The sequence below is a fragment of the Dermochelys coriacea genome, chromosome 15 (genome assembly GCF_009764565.3).
Source record: "Dermochelys coriacea isolate rDerCor1 chromosome 15, rDerCor1.pri.v4, whole genome shotgun sequence".
NCBI lineage: Eukaryota > Metazoa > Chordata > Testudines > Dermochelyidae > Dermochelys > Dermochelys coriacea.
This window is the reverse complement of record NC_050082.1, coordinates 29700863-29714865: the sequence shown is the minus strand read 5'-3', so window position 1 is coordinate 29714865 and position 14003 is coordinate 29700863. Positions and strand designations below refer to the sequence as shown.

The window sequence follows — 14003 nt, the reverse complement described above, 5'->3', positions numbered from 1 at the left end:
ACCCTTCCTGCCTGCAATTGGGGTGCCCCTGTGCTCTGGTGACAAGGAGCCTGTGGGATTTGCCCCCGCGCATGGTCAGATGCTGCCCTAAGAGCACACAGAGCTTCCTTGGGAGCAGCGGATGCATGGCTTATAATTTGTATCTCCAGTGGTACTGTAGACATGGGACGGCTCGTCGGGTTCTGGGGTTGGGCCTGTTTCTGCCAGGAGCTAAAATGGTTTCCAAGCCCGCTACAGCCCTGTCCGTGCCAGGAACGAAGATGGCGGCCGCCGTCTCGGCGGCCTCCCTGTCACGTGACAGTCTGCCGCCGGGCTTGGTGAATGGCGCTGGGGGCGTAGCGAGCGGCGCTGGCGTAGGCCCGGTGCGGCCCCCTGTCGGCTGGCGGGGGCGCCTGAGTGGGACCCGTTAAAGCGGCAGGAAGACGCGGCCCCCACCCGAGGCCGAGGCCGAGGCCGGCAGGCGGCCGCCGCCCGCCGCCCGCCGCCCGCGCCGACATGTCGAAGCGGCTGAGGAGCAGCGAGGTCTGCGCGGACTGCAGCGCTCCGGGTAGGCGCGGGCGGCCCCGAGGAGCCCGGTCCCTGGGGACTCCTCGCTGCGGGGCCTTCCCCAAGGGAGCCCGGCGTCCTGGCCGAGCCCGGGTCCGCCTTCGCCCGCCCGCGCTGGGCACCCCCGCGCTGCACCTCGGCCCCCGGGGGGGCTGCGTGGCCGGCGGGCCCCCGCCCCCCGCGCGCGCGCGCACACACACACACACGCGCCCCCCCTCCCCCCCCCGCCGGGCGCCCCCGGGGTGCGAGCGGAAAAGCCGCCCTGGCTGCGCGGCGCAAACAGGAAGCTCGGCGCAGAAGTGGCGCCGGAGCCGAGCCGAGCCGAGCCGAGCGCGCTCAGCCAGTGACAGCTGCTGCCCCGCCGCCACGAAACCAGCTTCGCTGACAGGAGGGTCGGGGCCGGGGCCGGGGCCGGGGCCGGGGCGCCCCCCGCTTCCGGGGCCCGGTGTCCCCGCTGTGCTCGGCAGCGCCCTGGCATCCTCCCCGCCCCCAGCCCCGAGCCAGGCTCGGGGCCCCTGTTCGGAGACCGTGGCCGGGCCTGACAAAGGCCGCCCAGCGTGGTCGCGGCTAGTCCGGGGCGTGTCTTCTCCTGTGGCCGTGGGCTTTTGAAATCCTTCTGGTGTGTTGTGGGCGAGGTCTGTGTCTTCCAGTCCATGGAGTGTAGGGCACAATAATTGGGCTCTCTGAGCACTATTGGAGTATAAATATTGATATAGACGAACAGAAACAAGAGGGTTTCGGGAATGGTTTCTGATAACTCATCTGTAGACTGAAAATGGTTTTAAACAGTTTCTCGTTTGGGTAAGGGCCATCTGGCCAAGTCACACCGCTAGAAATCAATGGATGTGGGTTCTGCTAACTCGATCAGTCTGTGTCACTTCCCCTCTCTGTGCCCCTGTGAAATGGGAATAATAATGCTTTTCTACCTCTTGAGTATCCATGGGCTTAACTCCTCAAGATCTGCAATGAGTTTTAAGTTGTGGGATGAAGGGATGACATGGTAGAAGTGCAAAGTATTACGGTTGTTCTGGCAGTACATCACCCAGACTTGAGAGAAACATTAAACTAGTTATTCACTTACCCTCCCCTCTGTCCCCCTCCCCCCCACCCCCAAAAAAAATTAAAAGCAATTGAAGTTGCAAGTATCTGGTCACCCTTAACCTTTTTAGTGCAGACTGAAGCAAAATAGGTATTAAACACCTTGGCCTTCATGATGTCATCAATTATAAGCTCTCCTTCCCCTCTAAATAGAGGACCTACACTTTCCTTTGTCTTTAAATGCATTAGGAGCAACAGAAAGAACCACTTATTGCTTTTTATTTGACATGTCCCTTGCAAAGTCTAGCTCATTTTGTGCCTCAGCCTTTCTGATTTTGTCTCTACATGCTTATGCTATTCTTTTATACTCCTCCTTAGCAATTTGTCCATCTTTTTACTGTTTGTAGGATTCCTTTTTGATTTTTAGATTATTAAAGAACCCTTGTAGAGCCACACTGGCCTCATGGATGTTAACAACCTTACTAAAATTAGGGCTTTGTGTGTGTGTAAAAACAAAGCAAATAAAAATACAGAAACTCCCTTTTTTTTTTTATTAAGATACAGAAATGAGTCTCGAGTGACCAGATTTGGGGTTTACCTGTACTGAATTTTTCAACAATGTGAATGAGGATTCCAGAATTAATTTGCACAGCTTTTCCCTACCTGATACCAAATGGTTAACAAAAAGAAAAGGAGGACTTGTGGCACCTTAGAGACGAACAAATTTATTAGAGCATAAGCTTTCGTGAGCTACAGCTCACTTCATCGGATGCATTTTTTTTTCGTGAGCTGTAGCTCACGAAAGCTTATGCTCTAATAAATTCGTTAGTCTCTAAGGTGCCACAAGTACTCCTTTTCTTTTTGCGAATACAGACTAACACGGCTGCTACTCTGGAACCTGTCAAATGGTTAACGTCTCTCTCACACACATCTGCTAAACTGTCAGGTGCACCAGGATTCTATTACAAAGCTTCATTTGTGCTGCTTAAGTGTATTAAACATTCTGGAGTAAATTGTCACCACTGCAGAATGTATTGGAGTTACTACCACAGTTAATTTAGACAAAAAGTAAAGGATTATTTTTTTCCTGGCTTGCCTTTCTCTTGATGTACTTAATAATTGTTAATTCTAGATTCTTAAATGCCTTAATAATAATAATAATACTTTGCATTCTATAGCAAAGTGCAAGTATTTTGTTCTTCTTTGACATAATGTGATTTCATATATGCTTTACCATTATACTTCCTATTTTGTATTATTTTATAAATTAACTTTTCAAACTTAGCCTGCAACTTAGCCTGCAAAAGCATATTTTGACCTATCTCTCTGGCTTCCTTGAACATCTTGCCAGCAACGTGAACTTAACTGTGGCTAAAACTAGGTGTTGTCTATATACAGTTTCACCAGTTTAACTTTGTTTAAAAAATGATTCAGTTAAACAGTGTATGCACAGGATTTTGCACTAATAAATTCAATTTTTAAACCTGGTTTATATCCATTTAGTTTAACTCACCATTTCCAACCCCACATTCACATCGCTGTCCTCCAAGCCACTTGAGTTTAACTAAATCTGATGAAGATGATAGTTTATAAGGCCAGAAGGGTTCACTGTGATCCAGTCTGACCCCTGTAAGGCAGGTTTAAATTGAATTAAGAGTTCGTGCACTTTTTTGCACAGTCTGTCTAAATCTGTTTAAAACTGCATCTTTAGTTAAACTAGTGCAATTCTGACTGTAATGAAACTCGTTAGCTCTTTCCTTTCCTTTTCCACCTCCACTCCCACACACTCAGTCAGAACTCATTATCCTCCCTGTCACTCAGACCTGTAATTTTGGGGGCTTCTTTGATGCCTCCTGCTTCCTTGCCTAACACATCCAGGCATTGTCTAAGTCCTTCTGCTGCTTCCTCCCCAAACACTTTACGAAATCAAACATTTTTCTTTAGTCCATGTTGATAACTCTCATTTAGACCCTTAGCATCTCATGGCTTAATGATTATATCCATCTTCTCCGTGGTCTAAGCTAAGATCATCATCTTGGCCTATCACTTCGATTGTGTCAATCCCCTGTGAATCCTTCCATTGACTTTCCTGTTTTCCACTGTATCTTATTTTAACTCTGTTCTTATCACTTCACTCCGTACACTCTACCAATGACTCAAGACCTTAAATGCCTATTTGTCATCATCTGCCACAAGCTTCTGTGTGCTTTTGTCTACACTGCTGCTCATGCATAGAATGTCCTCTCTGAACTATTCAGCAAGGCTACTATCTTCTCAGTATCATTACTCTTGTACTCTTCCCTCTTGTTACTTCCACTTGCAATATTTTGTTTCAAATCAGATGGCAGGCTCTTTGGGGCAGGGATAGTCTCCTGCCATGTGTTGTTACAGTGCCTGAAATTGATTGTGTCCTTTGCGTGCAACAGCAATAAGAATAGTTACTATAGTCGGCAAGCAGAATGTACGTGGTCTTTGTACAGTAAACTATACCCTGTTAAAAATGTTCTCCAGTTACACAGATATTATAACATCTGTCTAAGGTGCGGTGGGTATATTTTCTTTAGTGTGTACACTGCTTTGAAGTGTCCACATATGAAATATTCTATCAATATAAGCTGTAGTGATGTTCAGATGAGGATAGCTGTAGGAAACTACATACTCGCGTTTACTTTTCTCTTTAAACTGTTTACATTTTATAGCCCTTGTTGTTTTGAGCAAAAACTTGTTTCTATATAGTTGATAGAATATTAATTCTCTGAAAGCTGACCGTGTTCTCGTCTGCTTGCTGGCTTTTGATCTTTTGAAACTTCTTACTATCTGAAACGGAGCCTTAAATACTTGAGTCTGAAAATACTTGGAAATAGCAGTACAGTAGCCAAGCTTAAATAAAAAGCAAGATTGTTTTAGATTAAAAAACAAACTTTGTGAACATAATAAAGGGGGACTTTAAATTTTGGAAACTTCTAATCTATCTGAAGAGAGGAAAAACATTAAGAATTGACATGGTCTGTTTAGATATTCAGTACTTAAAAATATATTGCAGTTTTTGCTGATTTATGTTGAAGTGAATGCTGGCATCAAAAAGCTTAGTTTGTTGTTTAGTTCTAATTATATTGAGTGAGCCTGTAGATTAACTGGCATGAATTAGCTAAATAACACGGGTCATCATAATATTACCTTCTTTTTGAGTTTTGTCCCTGACCAGATGGATTTACTGTTAAGACAAACACCTTGTTTAAACATCATAATCTAGAAAAAGTGGTGTAAGTGAAGAATCCCATTGGCGCATGTCCTGGGGTGTAGTCTTTCTTTAAAACTTGACACCGCTTTATTTTTAGTGGTGAAACTAGCTAAACTGTAAATAATTGTATTGGTCTTACTAAACTTATCTTGCTTGAGCTACCACTAAAAGGAAACAGCATCTCTGACCTCAGGTTAAATTGCAATTTGTTTCATGTGATCCTAAAGATGCTATATAAAATACATAATCCACTTCAAGAGAGCGACATGTACATTCAGTAAAAAAGTGTGCATTTCCCATTTCTCCCTAACCTCTGTGTGTGTGTGTCTGTCTGTCAGTTAGTTTGTGAGCCCTTCAGGGCATGGGCCCATTGTTTCTTGTCTGACTTGAAAGTGCCTGGCACGTAGTAGGGCGCTACCATAAGCCAATAATAAATTATAAAAATAGGAATTGCAACTTCAGAAGTAAGGGTTCTAGATTGGGAAATGAGTTATTGAAACTCCTGTACTGTATTCCAATATGGTCTCTAAAGAAGTCAAGTGACCTGTACCTTTCGTATGTGGGTAAAGATTCCGGTGATACACTTTTGTCTGGTTTTTCTCACGTACTAGAATGGCAGCATAATACCCTAGGGCAGTGGTCGGCAACCTTTAAGAAGTGGCATACCGAGTCTTCATTTATTCACTTTTTAATTTAAGGTTTCATGTGCCAGTCATACATTTTAATGTTTTTTAGAAGGGTCTCTAAGTCTATATATTATATAACTAAACCATTGTTGTATGTAAACAAGGTTTTCAAAATGTTTAAGAAGTTTCATTTAAAACTAAATTAAAATGCTGATCTTATGCCACCGGCCTGCTCAGCCCACTGCCAGCCTGGGGTTCCGTTCACCTAGGCCAGCGGCAGGCTGAGTGGGGCCTGCAGCCAGGACCCCGGCTGGCCAGGGGCCAGCAGCCAGAACCCCAGACCAGCAGCAGGCTGAGTGGGGCCAGCAACGGGACCCCAGACCAGCAGTGGGCTGAGCGGCTCAGTCCGCTGCCACTCAGCTTGTTGTCGGTCTGGGATTCTGTCCGCTGGCTTCCAGTCTGGGATCCTGGCCTGCCCACATAGGTACCTACCTTCTCCCTGGTTCTAGCCCATTCTCTCTTTCTCTCTCTCTCTCTGCACTGAGCTGAGGGTGGGAGTGCACTGAGCACAGGGCTGGGGGTTGGGGTGTAGGGTCTAGTCAGGAGCTAGAATGAGGGAGGGGGCTCAGGGTTGGGGCAGGAGGTTTGGGTGTGGAGCACTTGCCTAGGCAGTTCCCATTTGGTGTGAGGGGTGCAGGTGGGAATGGGTGGGTGGGGGTGCAGGAGCTCCCATTTGGTACTCGGAGTGGGGCTGGGTATGTATGGGGGGTGCAGGGGTCAGGGCTGGGGGTGTGGTCTAGGGTTGTGGGGGTGCTCCTAGCCCCCTGCCCAGAGTGGCTCACGGCAGGGGGCTGGAGGGAATATGCCCCGATTCCACCCCCCACCGCCCCGTCCCCAGCTCTTTTCTGTCTCTTCCCCAGAGCAGCACCCCTTCCCTTGCAAGGGCTATCAGCTGATTGGCAGCAGGGAGGAGGGGCAGGAACCCAGCATGCCTGCAGCAGCAGCCGGCAGGACCAAGCTTCTTTACCCTGCCCCCGCAGGGGCAGGCGCAGAGAAGAGCAGGCCGGGGTGGGCAGGATTTTTAGTGGCACGCTGCTGTCTGCTGGGGTCCCAGCCTGGGTTTGGCAGCGGGGTGAGTGGGGCCAGCGGCTGACACCTGGCAGGAAGCAGTGTGACATTAAAAATCGGCTCGCGTGCCATCGGTTGCCAGTCCCTGCCCTAGGGCATTGTGACTTCTCATGATGGTCAAAATCATTCCATAGAACACTGAACATATCTCATTGACCTGCCTAGAAGTCTTTTACTTAGTCTTACTCTGGGGAACTGTTAATTGTAACATGCTGTGCTAGAACATTAGATGATTACTGGCTTAGTGTAGAAGTAGCATTGTAAGGAATTGTGTCAATGTGGCATGTGATTTTTTTTTTGTTGTTGTTGAAATGAACATAGCTATATCTTGCTCTTCTGTCTTACAAAAATAGTGCCTCTTTGTATATTAAATAAGAACACACGGCAGATCTAACAAGGCAGGACTTAAAACTTTGAGCAATAAACACAATACTTATCGTTTATATAGTGTATTTCATTTAGAGACTTCCAGGCCCTTCACAAAGATGGGATATGTATCATTAATCCTATTTTACAGACAGGAAAACTGACACATTTAATAATTATAGGCTTTTCTATGGCATTCCTCACTGTAGTATCTGAACACCTCATGAACTGTAATGAATCTAACCTCATAACACCCCTATTGAGGAAGGGAAGTATTGTCCTCATTTTATAGATGGGGAAACAGCTCAGAGTAAGTGGGGTTTTTTCCTCAAGATCCCACAGCAAGTCAATGTCAGGACTTGAAACAGAACCCAGATCTCCTGAGTCCCAGTTCAGTGTCTAACCACAGGACCCATATTTCCCCCAGCATCTTGAGACCCAGGGAGTTTGTGACTTGCCCAAGTTCATATAGCAAGTAAGTGGTGGTAGATCGAGGAATAGAACTTGACACCTGATTCCAAGTCCTGTGCCTTAACAACTGGCCCATGGTGATGCCCATATTATAATAAATATACTTGCTTCTCTTTTCCAGACCCCTGTTGGGCATCAGTAAACAGGGGAATTCTGATTTGTGATGAATGCTGTAGTGTTCATCGGAGTCTAGGACGTCATATCTCTCAAGTGAGGCATCTTAAACACACACCATGGCCTCCAACGTTGCTGCAGGTAAAAGCTGAGGATTGCTTTCCGATGAGAATCGGAGAATACAGTTCTTAGAGAATTTTAATTACTAAACTTTCTGGTGGGGAGGGTTGCTTCATTAAGCTCATTTTTAAAATAGGTTTCTTGGTTTCTGTTACATTGCTGTAATAGATTATTCGGTGTTAACTCCACATTTTAAACTTGCATTTAGGGCAAATTCAGAGCCTGAGATGTAGTTAAAATTCCCTTGGTTTTGAGTTAACTTTTCTCTGTCTATCCAACCAGAGTACTGCAGTGAATCCACTTCTACTCAAGTTGTCAGGTTGTAAGGAGCCTTTCCCCTCCTCCCTCCCCCCCCCCCCCGAGCTACTGATGAGGTCTGTTGCTGTGGCTGTTTAGGAGAATCTAATTCTAAGTGCCTGCCCATTCTGCTTTCATTTCTTCTTTCTCACATGTTCTCTATTTTGGGAAGCCTAAAAGTTCCTTTGATAGCTGTTTTAATGAAGCCTTCTTGAGAAGTTACTTTGCTCTTTCAAAGCTTACATTTACTTGAGGGTATGTCTACACTATGGAGATTCTACTAGCATAGCTACATCACCACAGCTATGCTGGCATACCCCAGTATTGTAGTTGTAGCCTACATTGGTGGAAGAGATTTTTCCACTGATGTAGGAACACCTTCCTGAACAGTAGTAGCTATGTCAACAGAAGTGTTCTTCTGTTGACATGGTTGTATCTACACTGGGGGCTACATTGGCATGGCTACATCATTCAGCTTTTTGCACCTTGACCCATGTAGCTATGTCGACCGAACTTTTAAGTGCAGAGCAAGCAATAGTGTGTGTGGGTGAGTTTGTGGACCATCTGCACTTGTAGCAATGATAACTGGCATCTGCAGGCCAGTTAACAATGAGTAAAAATTGCATGATTTTCCATTTCTTTGTGTTTTGCATATTGTAGCAGTTCTAGGTCAGAATATATACTGGCATGTGCACTGATTGTCGGATGAGTATACAAATATGTGCCTGTGAACATTTATTCCCAAAACAAAGGCTTTCTCCGAGTTAATTTAAAAGAGCTATTCTTGCTCAGTACAGGAATCTGGTCACACATGAATAGATCCAACATTCCATCTAGGGCACATAAACATGCAAGTGTTACCATTTTCATTTACCTCCATGTGAGCCTGTCCATGTTTTTCTAAAAAACAAAAACCACAAACCAAAGCCTTCTAGATGAGTAACTTAAAAAGTGAGATGTTACTTTGTAGCATGTCTGTATTCTAATACTTTCACTATGTAAATGTATGAAATTTTTAAAAAGTGAGGGTTAGGTTAAGATTCAGGCAAATTTTGTTTTATTTTAAAAATAAGTTTTTAGATTGTATGTGTCTGTCTCCCTTTCCCCACCCCAAAATGCATACTACCTCTCTGCTCTGTGCTCTGGTGCTGCTTCATAAGTGCAGAAGAGAACACTCTTCTTGAGACAGGCAGCTGCTGCTTTTAGCAGCAGAAGATCCACAGCTGGGGAGAAACCATGCCATATGTGTCTCACCTGCACACCCTAAAAAAGATCACTCCCAGCCAAAGTGGGGAGAAGCCACCCATGCTTTCAGTTCCTATGCAATAGGGAGATCTGAGGAGACAACCAGGTGCCTCTTAATCTATATTCCTACAGCAAAACAAAGAACCTGGGGGGGGCAAGGCAAGTGGATAATGTGCCAGTTTCATGGTATGTAACTGGTTGACTGATCTCCCCAGGAATTCTGCCCATCTCTCCTTCACAGCTGAGTTTGGGTCTCTTTGGGAGAACAAAATCTTCAGTCCCCAGATGTAAAGCTGTGGATCTACTTATACTGATGCAATTTAAAGCAGCATTAGATGCCTACCTCAGGTAAATAAATGCTGCCTTCCCTGCTTGCAATATAATTTGTGAAACTACTTATTTTTAAGGCCCATCCCAAGGTATTCCAGGTGCCATACAACAATAAAATGAATAGGATAGGTAAACATACATGATGAGTCTCTTCTTGAATGCAAATTGAGGGGGAGGCTCCTACTGAAAACAAGAAGAGCTGCAGCAAGCTAACCGGGCTTTGGGACATGTACAATCTAAAATTTATAATGGAAAGTATAGACAAAAGAACATCATCCTAATCCTCTCTTTAACAAAATAAGGTTTGACACCAGCTGCCTTTTAATATTATAAAAAAAAGTCCAAAAAAACCCCCTTTTTCCTTGGCAACTTTCTGGAGTAGCATAAAAATGCTCTCCACTTGTGAAATATCATCTGTAAGCAGCTCTGCCTGTGTAGATAGTAGTAAAATATTTAATGCCTGTTGCACACATTTTGGGTTTCAGATGGTTGAAACACTGTATAATAATGGTGCTAATTCCATATGGGAACATTCTTTGCTGGACCCCGCATCTGTTATGAGCGGAAGGCGCAAAGCTAACCCACAGGATAAAGTGCAGTAAGTAGAGTGTTTATAAAGTTCTGTGTCTTCAGGAGCCCCTTTGTAAAAATGTACCTATTTTGACTAGTTGTGAGAAAGGAAGTAACAGATGAGTAAAAACCTGATCTTGTATCAAGTCTTATCAAGGACATTGAAGAGTATTGCTGATGTGAATAAATCTGACAAAACCCAGTCTTTATTCACTGACTTAACACCTGATGTGTGCTCACAGCAGAGATGTTAAATATTCTCTGAAGTATCCTTGAAGATCACTCATTTCAGCATAGTCTTTGAAACAAAAGCTTTAGTGAAGGGATCTTTTCATTCTCTTGCATCATGTGCATCAATAGTATTAATGTATCATCTGTGGTCCCAATTGTTGGATATTGATTTTTTTAATCTTCTCTTACATGCCTCAGATGTCATCTTATCCATTTCTTTATCAGTATTTTCTTTCAGAAGCTCAGCTAATTAGTTTTAAAAGCATAGTTTCTTATCTGACTGTGTATATTTGTTTAAATTGTTGATCCTGAGAGGTGCTGAGCACCAGCAGCTTTCAGTGAAATCAATAGAAGCTGAGGGTTTTCATAATATTTCAGGACAGGTCTTTAGCTTATAAGCAGGATAACTGAAAATAGTGAAGTAACTTTATTACTTTTAGAGTTGTTCAGAAATTTTCACCAAAAATCTCAATTTTTGCCAGAATTCTAAGGGTTGTCTGAAAACTGAAGCATTTTCAGTTTTTCTACGAACTCTAGCCCCCCCCCCCCCCAAAAAAAACAAATTTTTTTGTTGAAGAAAATTACATTTTCATTTTTATCAAAAAATTTCACTGGGAGGGGGAGATAATTTCACTACTAGCTCTCATTATTTTGACCCAACTTTCAATACAATACCCTTCAATAGAGAATTTAAAATCTGGATTGAATTGTGTACCAGATGAAAATATTTCCTAGTGCCTTACTCTCTCAAATCTATTGGCATTCTGTATTGAAATATGCTATGTGCTTTAATTTTATTTATACAAAGCCAACATTTATTTTGCAACTCCCTTGCTTTGATTTCTTCTTACAGTCCCAACAAAGCGGAATTCATTAGAGCTAAATATCAAATGTTAGCATTTGTTCATCGCTTGCCATGCCGAGAAGACGACAGTGTTACTGCCAAGGACCTTAGTAAGGTAAGTATTGCTTTCTTGCAGTTTGTGGGCTGGAACAAAACAGCTTGCAGTTGTCACCAGATACTGTAAGACTGATACCTGAGCAGACTTGAGTGAGTTTGATTATAAATGGTTTCAGAGTAGCAGCCGTGTTAGTCTGTATTTGCAAAAGGAAAAGGAGTACTTGTGGCACCTTAGAGACTAACAAATTTATTAGAGCATAAGCTTTCGTGAGCTACAGCTCACTTCATCGGATGCATTTGGTGGAAAAAAAATCAATTTTTTTTTCCACCAAATGCATCCGATGAAGTGAGCTGTAGCTCACGAAAGCTTATGCTCTAATAAATTTGTTAGTCTCTAAGGTGCCACAAGTACTCCTTTTCTTTTTGATTATAAATGAAAGATAACTAGTATCTCCATGATACTGCATTTTTGTGTATATAAATGTATTAAGCATTCAGACTTAACCTTGAAGGGAAATATTTTTCAGCTGTCTGATTGGCACTAACAGAAGTTGTGTGGATGTTAGAGAATCACAGGCCTCAAGTTAACTGATCCATCTTACTAGAAACTGTTGGAAAGTAAAATATTTACTAGGCTATAGCTAGTTTTTTTTAATATCTGTTCCTAATAGAGTGAAGATGACTTTGACTCATTGTCTTTGTATATCCAGACTTTTAACAGACAGTCCTTTTTGTTTTTCAGCAACTCCATTCCAGTGTGAGGACAGGGAATCTGGAGACATGCTTGAGATTACTCTCTCTAGGAGCTCAGGCCAACTTTTTTCATCCTGTATGAAAACCTTTTTTTATTAGCTTGGTGTTAGATCAATTCTTAGTCTGTCATTATATTTATGTTGGTTTCAGCTGTCATACATTTTATATCAGTCACGTATTCAGATCTGCCGATTGAACATAAGCATGTGTGGTTTTTAATGACTTTTTAGGAGAAAGGAAACACCCCGCTTCATGTTGCTGCCAAAGCAGGACAGATTTTACAGGCAGAGTTGTTGGCAGTCTATGGTGCTGACCCGGGCACACAAGACTCCAGTGGAAAAAATCCAGTTGACTATGCAAGGTAAATGGTTTTGATGTTTTGATTTTTTGTCTTTATTTTTTTAAAATAAAATCATAAATGATCCCCTTTCCCAGGTTCTCTGGATATCCTGATGGACATTTAATTTCACAATTAAATCTCAAATGAGTGTTTTTCCCAGGATAAAGTAAATGCACATAGAACAAATAAAATATCTCCAGTCTTCAACCCATCTCTTTTCAAATGCCTAAGAGAGCGGATTGGCCTTGCAGGGTCTCAGAAGGGCTTTGCCCTACCAGCTAAATGGCTCTCTAGGACTGGTGGGGACTCCATTCCAAATTCCCTAGCAAAGATCACACTGCAGGCAGCTTCCTCTCTTTTGCGTCAAGGGAGCTCCAGCGGCCTGAGTGCCTGTATGATTTCAAGTGCAACAATATGGCAAAGGAAGATGGACATCTAAGTAACCAGGTCTCAAATAATACATTATTTGTATTACTGTAGCAAGACTTAACATGCATTGTGTATATAAAATTACAGACAAGCTACCAAGCTAAGGCTGTCTTCAAAACCATTCCAGTAGCAGCAAGATTCAGAAGTCGTGTAATCTCAGTGCTTGGATTTATTTATTGGTTTGGAACTGGTGTATAAGGAGTGTGACAAAGCTCTGTCCTTGCCTCCGTGTGTCCTGCGTTTCCTGTCAGATTTCGCTAGCCTCAGAGGCTTACTGTGACCCTCCACGTAACCCTTCTCTCTCTAGAGACAATGGTCACAGTCCACTGAGCCATTTTCATCATAAGCCAGCAGGGGAGGTGAGAAGACATTATCCTTCCTTGCACAGTCTCTGTTGTCTCCCAGTCTCAGTGATTAATCAGGGGGCAAAGGTGAGAGGAGCCCAGGCCCACCCTCTACTCAGGGCTCCAGCCCAGGGACCCTAATAGTATCAGCTATAGTAGCTGACCTTTTAGAAACATGACGTACAATTCCCTGGGCTACTTCCTCCACAGCAGCCCTCACTTCCTCAAGCTCCACTTCACCCTTACCTCAGGGCCTCCTTCCTTGTGCCTGATATGGCGAGTACTACTCAGCTTCTCCAACCACACAACTTCCTCCCACAGCTCCTGACATGCACCCCCACCTGACTGACTGGGAGGCTTTTAACTAGTTTCAGCCAGCCCCTGATTGGCTTCAGGTATCCCAATCAAGCTAGCCATCTCCCTGCCTTCTGGAAAGTTCTTAATTGGCCCCAGGTGTCTTAATTGACCTGGAGCAGCTGCCATTTCACTTATCCTGGTACCAGGGATTTGTTTAGCCTGGAGCTAATATCTATTTCCCACTACTTTTCTATAGCCATCTGGCCTTGTCCCATCACAGGAGACACTGAGGACAGAACAGGTCTTCTGTGGGAATCTGATACCATGTATCAGAGTTGTTGCCACTGCTGTCATTCCAATACTAAACTGGACATGGTTGGTTTACCATCTCAAAAACTGCTCAGAAAAGACTATTCTGCCTGTTTTGGATAAATTGTTAATTAGCTTCTCTAGCAGGTAGATAAGCAAAGGTATTCCAAAGTACTCAGTAACTCATTTTGAACAGATGAGAGAAGTCTAATTCCCTTTTAGTATTTTCTTCTGAAGAGTCTCTTGCGATTCTGACATCCTTTGGAAAAAATCTCAAACACATACTAAATTGAAAACGTAGAAGTGA

At 43.6% G+C, this 14003-nt stretch overlaps 1 protein-coding gene across 19 annotated transcripts in view; it reads left to right on the top strand.

Annotated features, from left to right (window-relative positions):
• The first annotated feature begins 246 nt into the window (after nt 1-246).
• GIT2 (GIT ArfGAP 2) overlaps nt 247-14003 on the top strand; it is a 52343-nt gene continuing 38586 nt past the window's right edge. For 6 of the 19 annotated variants that reach the window (XM_043498222.1, XM_043498221.1, XM_043498224.1 and 3 more), the window contains exons 1-6: nt 315-547; nt 7538-7671; nt 10008-10120; nt 11177-11282; nt 11967-12053; nt 12208-12338. In XM_043498222.1, coding sequence (XP_043354157.1) covers nt 496-547; nt 7538-7671; nt 10008-10120; nt 11177-11282; nt 11967-12053; nt 12208-12338 — 623 coding nt within the window. In that variant the 5' untranslated portion in view covers nt 315-495. Of the gene's footprint in view, nt 548-7537; nt 7672-10007; nt 10121-11176; nt 11283-11966; nt 12054-12207; nt 12339-14003 lie in introns of all 19 variants that reach the window. The other 13 variants (XM_043498226.1, XM_043498218.1, XM_043498219.1 and 10 more) reach the window with 7 other exon arrangements.